The 13,531-nt window shown below is 38.7% G+C and overlaps 1 protein-coding gene across 7 annotated transcripts in view; it reads left to right on the forward strand.

The window, feature by feature from the left end:
• Window positions 1-13,531, forward strand: part of THRB (thyroid hormone receptor beta) — a 161,284-nt gene that overhangs the window by 124,672 nt on the left and 23,081 nt on the right. Inside the window, exon 1 of one of the 7 annotated variants that reach the window (XM_065753482.1) lies at window positions 6,206-6,533. The exons of the other annotated variants lie outside the window; for them this stretch is intronic. Within the exon in view, the coding sequence (XP_065609554.1) occupies window positions 6,206-6,533 (328 nt within the window). Of the gene's footprint in view, window positions 1-6,205; window positions 6,534-13,531 lie in introns of those variants that run through there. 7 annotated transcript variants of the gene reach the window in all.

The following is a 13,531-nucleotide window of genomic DNA, read 5'->3' on the forward strand; positions in this document are numbered from 1 at the left end:
CTTCTTTCTCATTATTAACCATCCCTCAAAGCTTCAGTAACCGCATGTTAAGAACTGAGATAAATGCAGCTTTTTGTTCTGAATATTCTTTGATTCAGTAATGAGAAAAATTCACCGTCCTCTTTTAGATTTCTTTGTTTTTTTGTTGTTCATATTAGAGCCGCATTGAAGAAATTCCTTTTAAGAATCACAGTTTAGATATTAGAAAAATTTTAGTGCCTACATTAATATTATTCCTTTTTACACTGAGACAAATCATTCTTTGTTGTTCCTTGACTAAAAGATAAATACTGCATATTGGGAGGAAGGGAGGGACTACAAGTTGTTTTGTTTTAAGTCTTGCGTCACTCCAGGAAGAAAGATTACAGTGTCAGGAAGGATATCACCTCATGAAAAAGTTAAACTGGTCTAAGTACCTGATTTCTTTAGATTTAGTTGCTCTTCACCTCAGAATGCCTCCTTAGTAACAGATGTCAGGTGTTGATCGCTTTAACGTCTTACTTGGGGCTGTCAGGAGGCTGCCAAACACAGACGGTCCCAACCGAGAGTCTCTTAATCATGTTGTGTCGAGCTGCGTTATCTGCTTTTCTGGTCTGTTTTATTTTTGAACAAACTCAGCTTTTTACTTTAATTCATGTGGAGCTATGGAAGGGAATGGCTCAAAAGGTTTGCATTTTAAGTGTTGGCAGTTACTTTCTTGTGTAAGCAAATAAGCTCCGTTATTAAGTGATGTCTGCTAACAGGGTCTTCCAGTTGTGAGATATGGGAAGACATAACACATTGGCTCGTCTCGGTCACAGGCCTATGATTACTTTTAGCAATATTTATTCAGGCAGTGTCTTAAAAGTTGTCAAACACTATTTAAGGACTTTGTTGGACAGTTTTTTGGCAAACATCTTGAGGAACAAATTCTTTCTGAAAAGACAGCATACTACTTTCACGTGTCATGAAATTCTGTTCTATCCCATTCTAGACCAATCCATTCCACTCTACTGTACTCTACACTACTGTATTCATAGCATAAGAAAAAGCAAGAACGAGACCTAGAAGATTCTTGGTCACGAAAAAGCAGGCTCCATTTTAACACAGCTCATTCAAGATGTCAAATATTTTAAGGGAGAACTGGATTTGTAGAGAACCTGAAATTTAAATATAAACTATGACAGTCTTTGTTATCCAAACAGACTAATGAATGTGAAGTACCTCAATGGAAGGCACATCACACTGGCATTTGTGAGTCACCTATAAATCTTGCGGAGTGTCATAACCAAGGTATAGCAGGTTTTGTGAGAGAAGCAGTTTTCGAGAAGGAGCAAACTGACACATGCTGAGAAAAGAGACGTATGTTGTGTAAGGAAGCCCTTCATCAGGTTTAAACCAGAGGCAGCTAGTTTGAAACTTGCTGTATCTGCTCCAAACAATTTTATGCCAGAAAGCTTCAGCTCTTTTTCCCTGTGCTGTACTGCTTATTACAAATGCGAGGTAGAAAAAATGACAATTTCAGTGTATTTGATTCCACTGAGACACACTCTTTGAGCCATCAGAGTGTAACTTCACAGCAATAAAATTGCATAGTTTTACATACCTTTTGATTCAGTCAGAAGTAGATTTTTCCAAGTAAGACAAATGCTGCATAGAGATCATTTTCTCTTTTTGTTAGTGCTTGGCATTATTTTGCATTCTGAAGTTTGAGTTTTTCTTTCTTCGTGTGTAAAACTACCCGTGAGGGTCAGAACTGATGTGATAAGCAGAAACCCAGCTTCCCCGAACAAGAAGTTTGCACAGCATATTTTTGAAGCATCATTTTTAGTCTTCTCTCATCGTAGAGCATAAAGTACATGAATTGTAGGGAAGTGCAAAGCTATACATTAACTCATGGCTGTAACTCGTAGGCAAGCTGAATTTTGACAATTGCTGTGTTTTAAAAGCCACATTTGCACTGCTTGAAAGTTTTTCTCAGTATATTTTCTTCATGATATGCAGAGAAATAGAGTACCTGGGATGTGTTCCATGTTATGTGCTGAGTAATGAAAGTGCAGTTTTGCATTTGTCTGGAAGAACAGCAGTCTGATGTATTTTTCCCACATCACCTTCATTGGAAGTAACTGAGAGAATGCAGGCGAGGAGAACTACAAATAGGAAATGCAGTTGATTTTGTAACATGTGAAGATGTATATTAAAAAGTAGGTGCTGGTAATATGAACACAGATAACAGAATTTAGAAAGGTACAGTTAATCCTTGCAACAACATATTCAAATGTGCAAAGCTCTTTGTGACTGAATTGTTAGGATTTTCCATCCGTATGCATAAAGCGCAAACAGAGCCGCAGTAAGATCCTTCCGTTTGGTCCTGTAAACCCTTCCCAATCCAAACGTTCTGCAGTACTTTCCACATGTGCTGAATATTTGGAAGTGGAGTATAGCAGCCCTGCCTTGAGGTAGCCCCTGTGATGGAGCAGGGAGCACAGTTTAGGAGCAGTGAGATGTAGGTGACTCCTGTGAGTAGTGTGCCCCAGTCCCGCAGGTAGCAGTGGTAGAGGTGGGGTGGATTATGTTGAGCAGTGGTGCTTTTTTGTGTGTTCGGGATCTCAGCTGTTCGGGGTATTCCGTTGTGAGCGTCATCCACAGGAACACTGTCTATCCTTAAAATTTCTGAGAGTTCATTTTGATATTTTGGTAGCTGAGTTAAGTCGCAAGAGAAGTGCAGCTTGGTGGGACATTCGTTTGTTCATAATTAAAATGTTTAGTCTGGGACTTCAAAACATGAGTCTGTGGAGAGTAGCATGATGTACTGTAAAGCAGTGTGCCTGCAGAAGCCTCCTTTCAGGCGTGCACAGAGAGGCTGTGTAGTTCTGCTCACCCACAATAACATCTCTGACTGCACTGCACTTGCATCGGGTGAGTATCTCAATACATCTGGGGCATTCAGGGTTCGGGTTTAGCTTTTTTTTTTTACCTTTTTTAATACAATGAACCGACACCTCCAACTTTCTAGGACTCATTCTTTGAATCCTCTTCTGCCACAATGGCAAAGGTTCTACCATTGGCCTCTGCCTGCAGCTGAGGTTTTGTTCCACTAGCAGTTGATTTCCGTGTGTTACCGAAAGCAGACACTTGTGAACTAAGAAAATCCTAAATGTGATACTACATTGCTGAAAGCGGTGAAAGCTTAACATGGCATGTTTTAAGACTCTCATATTCAAATCAGAATGCAAGACAAAGAACAGTTGTAAATATTGTTTTCTACTCTCCTTTCAGGCTTTTGATGAAGACCTTTCTGACTGCCTTTTGTCAGATGATTTAATTCAGAGTAATGCGTGAAAGGGGCCTTCAGGATTGGACCCTGAGAGAGTCACATGAAAATATTATATTTCAGTTTTAATAGTGATGTTAAATCTTTACAGTGTTTTTGAACTGATTTGTTTCCAAGGGAACAGCAATCTGCAGTACTATAAACCTTTTCAGTGTTAGCACAGTACAGGTAGAAACCTCATTCCCTGGCAGTGTTTATCATTCTCTTTTTTTTTTCCTTTTTTGTATGAAAAGTATCTCATCCATTCCCTTTGCTTTTTCTCTTCATTCTTTGCAGTTTCTTGTAAATTAATTTCCTCCTGAGATAACAGCCATTCTGTGAAAAGTACCTAGCATTGTTGACAGAGCAACAGAAAACAAAATGTTTTGAGGAATCGATCCTGGAATAGAAAGGAATTCACACAGTCTGCCGCATTGTGATACCATATCCTCAGGTTTAATCCTGGCTGGGATAGCTCTGTCTACATATGGTCTCGATTCTGTTTAGTTTTTCAATAACAAACTTAAATCTATGAGAGGGAAGAACAAGAGAAAACAAAATCTTGCTTCATCTGGCAGAGCAAATCTACAAGGGAAGAAATGCCTACTGAGAACTTAAAGTTCAGTTCTCAAAAGATTTTTCCGGATGGTGCAAAAATATCTAAGTGATAGCTCTGCTATCCCGTGAAATACACCCTCACCTTTGTGCAGTCTCACTTGTGGAATGTTTTCTTTCTGGGGAAGTGAGCTTGGCAGGTTATATGCATCACATTTGTGTGTAGTACAGAATTACCAGCTGGTCACAGATGGGCATGGTTCAGGGGTTTATGTATAAACAACTATTACAGATTTCCTTAGGAAACACGGGCATGTTTTTGTAGGAAGTGCTGGTCAACCATTCTGGAACATGTTTATGCCAAAGCCATGCTTTTTGCCATAGACAAATTCACTGTTTTTAAAATCTAGATCAGAAATGGGAGCGAAAATGAAATTTTCTAATATGAGCTTTTTCACACTACTTCACAACGCTGTTCGTTGGGTTCGATCTTTATTAAAAAGAGTACGGAGAATGAAGGTTCATTGATCTGGGATTTTGCAATTAGTGCTTTTAATGAAGTAAATTGTTACTTTGAATTATCAGTTTTATCAGAATAAGTTCATTTTGGAAATAGCTTCATTAGAAGTTACACTGCAGTAGAACTAATGATAGAGTCCGTTTCAACTTATTAAATGTAGAACTATTTGTGGTCACATTAACAAGAAGTGCTTCTTTTTACACTTAGAAGTATTCCAATCATGAACTATAACATCCACAGAAGCTTGAGTTCTGTTGAGCCTACATGTTAAATACTAACAGGCAGCGCTTCTCACTTAACTGGGTTGGTTCACTCATGTCTTAGAAGGGAGAACATTTCTCTGTGGGCTCTTCACAGTAGTCTGAAACACTTAACAGTATCGGGTAAGGAGAAATACGTATGTCATGCACAGTTCTTCTGGATTTAAGAGAATTTTTGAGGACCATTTAAGGTGTATGTTGATTTAGGTTGTTGGATGTGTCCTTAAAGTCACATATGAAAAGGGGGCCAACCTACAGGGTTGTTCTGGCAATCTTGTGTGTTGTTTAAAATGAGTTAAATTGCAAAGCCAAGACATCGTTATCGAATCAGTAAATCTGCTTCCTAATAATCAACATTAATAAACATTAAAAAGAGATGCCGTCTTATTACTGACTTCACAAGTTTTACCACACTTCAGCTGTGCTGTAAAGAAAACAAAAGGCAGCTAATTGAAGCTAAAAATGAAGCAGTTTCTTCTGGATTAAAAAAAAAAGAATAAAAGAACGGCTGTTTAAACAAGATACAGTGATCGCATTGATGTTTGGGATATGTTTAGCAATTATAAGATCACGCAGTATTTGTTGTAGTAGCGTTAAAAGCTCGTAGCTCATACGAGAGCCAAAACAAGCAGAAATCTCTCCTTACTCTCATCTGTATGTTGACACAAAGATGCGTTCTTAAAATTGCTTCCTTACCGAAACATAAAAGATAGCAGAGCAGAACAGCGAAACAATTAGCTTATTGGTGTTATTTAAGCAGTGTTCCTTTTGCTGATTAACTGACATTATTTTCAAGTTTCCCACCTGTTGAACTCAAAAGAAATTACCTCTCCAAATCACTGAATTTTCAAAAAGCTGCTTTCCCATAAATGCATTACCAGGCAATAGAGAGGATTGTGTGTGTGTGGAAGGCTGGGGAGATTCATGCATGTAATTCTGTAAAACAAAATCAATAAAGCTGATGACAGATTAAGTTGCTAAATTTTGTAAAACTAGACTTCTGTTTGGGTCATCAGCACAGCACTATTGGATTTTCTGTGGTTTAATGCTGAAAAACAAGATTATTGATTTTAGGATTTTCAGCGTGTCCCCTCTGGGGAGTTCTTAAGCAGTCTTTATAATGCTTCACACTTAAGTTGACAACTACAGTGACATAACTGTGTCCTTGCCATAGTAATCATTTTCTAATCATATTGGGAAGGGCTGAAAACGTTTTATAAAATGATTATTACAGACAAACAGTGGAACAGGAGGGTTGTCGGGACGTCTCTTCTTTGTCTGGTGCTCATTGCTACCTGTCTGCCATCTTCCCTTGGAATTAACTTACAGTCACAGATTAAGACCTTTGACTGTCATAAATCTGCTTCCCAATATGTTTGACTGGCAGGGGAGTTCAGAAGCCATCCCAGTATAAATAGGATTTTAGCACATCGGGTGCCGCTCCAAAGTAAAAAGGGCTGTTTTGCCGCCGAGTTTGTTGGTGTTGTATATTCAGTGCTCCTTTCCTGTCCCATGTGTATGCATGCCTGTGTGTGTGTGTGTGCGTACGTAAAGTAGGAGCTGAGATAGGCTAACAAAATGAACTACTGTATGCAAGAAATATATGAAGTGCACCCAGCTGCTGGTAGCAATTGCTACATGCAGTCCACTGATTATTGCACATATATCGAAGATAATCAGGGTTACAGCAGTTGTGATGCTCAGGTCCTGCACAGTAACAACATATATATGGAACAGGCCTGGGCGGTGAATCAGCCTTATACCTGTAGTTACCCTGGAAACGTGTTTAAAAGCGAGTACTCTGACATGGACATGGCCCTGAATCAGTACAACCAACCTGAATATTTCACCGAAGAAAAACCTACTTTTTCTCAAGTGCAGTCGCCATCGTACTCTCAGAAGAAAGGTAGGGGCAATTTATTTAAATAACAAAAATATATATATCTCTGTTTATGTTTTTGTTTTGCTTTAAACTTACAGTTGCATCAGTTGGCTCAGATACATCTTTGAACGTGAAGGCTGCCTGTTCAAAATTGAAAGCAGCAGTAACAGAGGTTGCTAGGTGATTGTAAGGTTTTCTGTGAGCGATGAGGATTTCCAAGCACTTTTTCTTAATCTGAAAAAGATATTTTCAATTCTGTCGCTTGCTTTCTGCTTCTTGTGGCAATTAAGTTCATGTACTATGCAGCAGTGAGCTAGATAAGAAAGTTTCTCATCTGAAATGTCGTCGTTATATATTCTTCATCTGAAGCTGTGTTTTCTAGTTGCGTATTGTTTGTGTGAGTCCTTGTAACCAGTAAATGTGAACTCTGTTTACTCAGCAACTCAGGCAAAGTATTTTGAAAATAGAACTGTAAATATGTGTGGGAAAAAATGAATGCATTTGGTAGAGTAACTCTTCTAAATGAAAACCATATACTTTCTGATTGTGCAAAGCAAAAAAGACTGAAAATTCAAGCATATATCTGTGCTACAAAGACTATTCTGCATCCAAAAAGTTGATATGGTCAATATGTTTGTGATAAAGAATCAGTGCAGCATCAGCTCCCTTAGGATTAAATCTTTACTTGTTTGCTGATTTTCTACTTTTTCTTTCATGTAATCAGAGCAGCTACCCCTTCTCAAAAAGAGCCCAAAATACCAATGAACGCTTGAAAATCTTTTAGTATTATTTGTTTTGAAGTCAGACGAGCAAACTGATGAGTCTAGAATATGCATTGTTTTGTTTCTTTACAATTACTTAATTAAAGAATAAACATACACAGTCTGTTGTAGCAACATAATGTCCTTTTTCTATTAAGACCAGATTTCCTGTGTGCACTTATCCAAAACCCAAATGAATCCAGTGTAACTAGCCAGGTAGATAACACAGTATTTATTATTTTTAAAGTGGCTCTGAAGTCAAAAGTAGACTGGTTAATATTATTGATAACACAGAAATCTGGAATATTTTCCTTTGTGCAGGCGTAATTCATTAGCGCTCACTGCAATCAGTCTGTATATTTGGTAGAAAAATGTCTTAGTTTTATCCTTTGAACACCATTGTGGTTCATAATGCAGGGAGTATTTAAAAAAATACAAAAACAAAAAAACAAAAGAAAAAAAAATCTGTCTGGAAACTGTAAGATGAGCAAATTACAGACTGTGGTTAATGCATGCTTTGTATTGTTCAGCATTTTAAATGCTTTTTAAGGCTATTTACTATTGGCTTTTAACTAATGAACTTGTAACTCTTGATGGACTTTTTTAGTGCCTTGGGTTTGGTTAAAAAAAAAAAAAAACTAAGCAGAATCAACTAAAAGAAAATAGTCTTACTATTGCAAAGTTATATAAGTAACATATTTTTCATAACTCTAAAGGCTCTTAAATAGTACCTGATATACCTATGTCAGAGCTTTAAATGAGCTTTTTCAGTACTCAGGTATCTAACACAATTCATGCTCTGCTTGAAGTTTATTACTTGTTTGCTTAAACAGAGTTATTTTCTAAAACTGCTTGTCTGCCTGTGTTTGCTACTGCCTTGCTTTCCCTGCAAAATGCAGTGAATTTTGATGGAAAGCATTTCGCAAGCAGGCTTTTAATTGATCATTCACAAAGATTGAGCACTGTTCTTTGGGACTCCTTAGAGCCACGTTGCTGTGACAATCATTACAAAGTTGCATACCTTCTGTCAGACCTTAGCAAGTGCTGAGTCTGTTAAGCAGAACAGATAATAAGTGCTGTGGGACACAGGCATCTTCTCCATCTCTTTTTTTCTGTGTGGGTTTTTTTTTTTTTTTTGGTTCTGTTTTGTTTTGTTATAATTTCCATCTTTTAACCAAGCTATCATAAAACTAACGAGTCTTTTAATCCTGTCCTAAGAACAGAAGGCTTCATACAGGGCATGTGTGCCTGTATTGATCCAGAATTGATTTTGAGGGGGAAGAGGGAGTTTGTTAGGGAAGCCCTGATAATAGCCCATTAAAGCAAAATTAAGTCCCTAAGCAGGTGTCCATGAGGGGTCCTGATTGTTGCAGTTGGTATTTCTGTTAGTCCCCTGAAATTTGTAGTAATCTCCGTACGTTTCCAGCTGTTCAGGTCAGATTGTACTTTACAGTAGCACATGGAGGCTTCTCATATCAAAACTTTGTTAGTTTTTTAAATGTTTAAAGTCATCTTTTCCATCTGAGAAGCAGAAGGAAATAACAACATTTCACACTGAGAAAGTTAACATTTATAAAGGGGAATTTTATTATTTCTCTGTATTAATGTCACTTTAAATGAATTCCCAAAGTAACTTCAAGAAATAAGACAAAAGACCCCAACAAGGTGTCACTAAGGGGAAAAGTAAGTAGTTTGAAAGTGCACGTAGATATTCCAGAACAAAAGAGAACAAGCTGCTCCACTTATTACAGTATGTTGAAAATTATATTTTCCTGATTGCTTTGATGAAAGACTTGAATTCTAAGGAAGAAAGACTGTGATACCCAATAAGCAGAACAAAGCTGATGATGGGCAGACAGTACTTCTCTGAGGAGCTGTGCCACATAACAACCCCTGCCCTGAGGCTGAGCGGCTGCACAAAATGCCCCTATGCCTTCACCCTACAGCAGGGAGGAACACCCTGGGACAGCGCAGAGGAAGTGCAGTCCAGAAAGTGCAAAAGAACTGTTTACAGAGTCCCAGAATCCTCTGTATCCCCACATTTGCTACATAAGCATTATTTTGGCAACGTGGAAAATAGGTCTGCAAAGTTGAATGTGGGCTGAGGGTTGGATTTCACTTCCCTTTGCACGCAGTCATTTCACTGACAAAGTTAATGAAAGATGCCTGCTGCTGTCTGTGAAGTTAGGCTTTAACCTCAGGCGCTGTGGAGGAGTCCAGAAGTAACTAGAAGCTGCCCTGAAAAATACTGATTTGCAGTGTCAGATTCTTGAGTTGTGAAATAGCACTGTCAGTACTCAGCCCTGTTTGTCACCTTTTTTTCCCAGGGTAAGGTTAATGACGTATTTTTAAGGGCCCTTGGTAGAGTGGCAGATAGGGTTTGAAAGTTATTGTAATGGTCATTGTTTCTTCCCTTTTTATTTTCTCAGGTGGTTTGCATGTAGCTGTGAATATGGCTGCTAGCATGTGCTACTGAATTAGTCCAAACTGAGTTATGGGTACTCCTTGAAAACCTCAGAAAACACAACATGGAGATTATGCAAAAATGTCTTCTTATCAGCACAGGGAGTATGTGAGCATGTAATGAAGATACAAAAAGACTGGGTACTTTTCATCTTTGGCTCCTACAGGAGAGTAGCTCCAACTATGCTAATTATTATTTTGAGCTTAAAAATGATTAATTTCACTCTTGACCACTCAACAAAAGAGGCAACTGTGATCAGAAAATTGGCATCTGTTTCAGCAAATTATTGTGCAGTTGGAGTTATGTCTCTTTTTTAAGAAAAATGTCTTTGGAGAACATGTTTTCAGCTCCTTTTCTCTAACCCTTGCACAACAAAATGAAGGATGAGAGAGAGTAAACTATATCATGAATTCGCATCAGTAGTAAAACTGATGTTCATTGAAGTTTCTAGATAAATAACTTACTTATCATACTACAGTATGTTCTCTAAAACCATTTTAATAATTTGGGGAAAAAATGGAATGGTCCAGCCCTTGAATATTATGTACAGCAGTGCATTTTGTATCTGTAGCTGGTAACGGGTGCAACTGCAGTACTGATTGCAGCAGTTCAAGCAGTAGCAGGGTTTGGGCTTGAATGGTAAGATTCTGACTCAACCCAAAGATAAGGGCTAATATTTAGAAAAGTCGCTCAGAAAAAAGATACTGCAGGGATTGTTCCGCACACTGTCTTTGCAGAACCTCTTGCCAAGTTTTAGTAACTCCATAAATCTAAGAATCGTAGACAAGAAAGCCAGCTAGCTGACAAGAAAAGTCAGAAAGAAAAGAAGCAAGTGATTTTTCTCAGGAGGTGAATTAAAGAAGGTGGCAAATAGGGATCAGTGTATCAGCACAACCTTTCAGAGGAATAACAACGATTGTGCAGACAAATGAGAATGGACTATGCCTTTCTGACTCAGCTCTGTGCTTTGTCCAGTAGATGTTCCTCAGACTTCCACACAGGTATACCAGGGATGATAACTGCATGGTTCTTGTGATTTTCTTATGCTTTGCAAGGAGTTACAATGCGACTGTAAAATCAGCAGAACAGCAGTGTGAATTTTCTTTTCAGTTCTAATGCAGTTTGGGATTCCCAAGGTAGTAATTAATTTCTTCTTATTCATTTTCATGCTGAAGTATCTAGTAAGTGAATACAAGCTTAGGAATAAGTCTGAACTCTTCATGTTCATGAGTGGTTCCTAGTCACGTGGCTTGCATGAGGAAAGAAAGATTTCAGGGAATACATTTGTTACATGACTGTGCCAATGTACAGTGAAAACAAAATACTGTGTAAAGGTCTTACAACACAAGTGTTCTGCAGTAGTAAAAATGGCTTTCCCTGCTTGCAAGAAAAAGCCTATCAAGGATCAGGAACAAACCAATGAGCATCTGGTTTATAAACAGTGTTTGCTTTTGTCAATCTCGCGTGTCCCAGTTGGACAGTCAGACATAGTTTGATCCTAGGAATTTTTTAAGGTGTGGGTTAATCCCTAAGTTAATATTATATTGTGCATACATGCAGAGACCTGCAAGTGGGAAGTCTATTCAGCGGTGCTTTACCAAAACTGACATTTGCTTTTTGCATTTCTCAAAATGTGCTTGTCTAAATATGCACGAGGAAGAGAAGACAAAAGACAATACTGTTTTTCAGGGGTTATTTCCATTTAAATAGCTTTTCTTAGCCTTGTTGCTGGGGGGCAAGAATGGCTACTAGTTGTCTCTTCTGTGTCCCACCAATCTGTTGCACTGTGCATTGAGGTGTCATCCCTACAAACGAGACTGTAGGCCTACAGTGTTAAACCTACGGACTGTGTCATATAACTGGATAGGTTAGCATATCTTTGCCCTTATATTTGTGTGGATGTTCTCCTGCAGAAGGAAATTGTTTCTTGTCATACCACTGCAGAGTTTTGCAAGCTACAACTGCAAATTAAGTTACCATAGGAGACCGTACAGACTAGTTATGGTGGATTATACAGCATATTCTCCCAGGATAGGGGCAACTGAGCATTTAGCCTTGCCAAAAAGGTCAGATTAGGCAGGGTGGTGGGTAGAAGCCTAGAGAGCAAAGAAGCTGCCTTAGGCTGCAGAGGAAACAGCAGACAAGGCAGATCAAGTTTATTCATTGGTGATTTCCATTCAAAGGAAAGATCAGCAGTGAACAATGTCCAGTCATCTCAGTGCTTAACTTTGGTACTGGATGTACCGATGAAAATCCATGAGGATGCCAGACACAGCATAGTACTGTGGAACTTAAAGCCCCTCCAGTTCCAACTGCTGCCATGGGCAGTGCTGCCACCCACCAGCTCAGGCTGCACAGAGCCCCATCCAACCTGAGCTTGAGCACCTCCAGGGATGGAGCACCCACTGCTTCTCTGCACAGCCTGTGCCAGGGCCTCACTACTCTCAAAATAAATAATTTATTCCTAATGTCTAAGCTAAATCTACCCTATTTCAGTTTAAAGCTGTTAACCTTCATACTATCACTACAGGCTGTTGTAAAAGAATCCCTCTCTAGCTTTCTCGTGGCCCCCCTTTAGGTATTGGAAAGCCACAATGAGATCTCCCTGGCACCTTTGCTTCTCCAAGCTGAACAAGCTCAGCTGCCACAGCCTTTCTTCATAGAATTGCTCCAGCCCTCCGAGCATCCTCACATCTCTCCTCTAGACTTATTCCAACAAGTCCATGTCCTTCTTATAATTTGAAAGACAAGGGAATAAAATTGCCTGTTACTGTGCAGTTCATTGATATCAGTGTTGCTTTTGAATGATTCTGTTAGCTAAGTACTTCATAGTTTCTGATGAAGAGGGAGAGGATGAAATATGAACACCAGACACTCTTCTTTATTAGGAAAGCACCTGGGTTACTCAACTTACACAGCATCTGCTTCTTCCACATAGGAACTTTTAGTTTTGGTCCAGGTTTACTGAGCACATGAGAAGTCAGAGTACTCACACACATAAGAGACAGGTCCCTATTGTCTTATGAGGGAAAATCCCACCTCTGTTTTCTTTCAGTGCTGCAAGCAGTGAGAGGAGTTGGTTGCTCACTCAGCTTCCTCCTCCAGCCATCCAGCACACAGCTCTGTTGCTCTCCTTGGTTTCTCAGTTATTTGTAGCTTCCATGCTGGTACCCCATTTAGAAAAATACTGTTGAATTTCTTACTGCCAATACTGTTTCTAACTTTGAGTAGCAAAAAAAGAAAAAGAAAAAAGAAAACAACCCACTGGATCTGTGTATCTGCCACATCAGAGTTAAATGAAATTGAATCGAATTTAAGCAGAGGTGAGACTGGATAATTGCAGGAATACTAGGAATTTTTTACAGTGGATGTTACAGTTTGCAAGAACTGATTTTCCCATATCCCTCCTTGTCTGCAAGCATTAATCTTTTTTAAAAACTGCCGAAGCTCCAGTTTTCTTAGTTTCATGTAGCTTCTGATCCCATTCTGATCCATTGTTGGATGGAGCATTAAAAAAAAAATAGTATGGATATTGGTCTCAGATTTTTAATAGAAAAAAAAAAATAAAAGAAGCTGCTTATTGAGTACTTTTATTGCCAGTGATGTCTTGGGATGAGGGTTTTCTACCCATGTTTCCCAGAGTCAGTGAAAGAGGCCAGAGTATGTTTTTCTTGCGACATAGGCACAATCCCATAAAAGTGGTGAACATGATAGCTTAGATTTAAGTAATTTAAGTAGATGGCAATTAACACTGTTGATTAAAAAAAAACAATTGGGAATGTGCTTACACGTAGGTG

The sequence above is a fragment of the Cyrtonyx montezumae genome, unplaced genomic scaffold, assembly GCF_038088225.1.
Source record: "Cyrtonyx montezumae isolate F1298 unplaced genomic scaffold, pur_monq_1.0 scaffold_8, whole genome shotgun sequence".
NCBI lineage: Eukaryota > Metazoa > Chordata > Aves > Galliformes > Odontophoridae > Cyrtonyx > Cyrtonyx montezumae.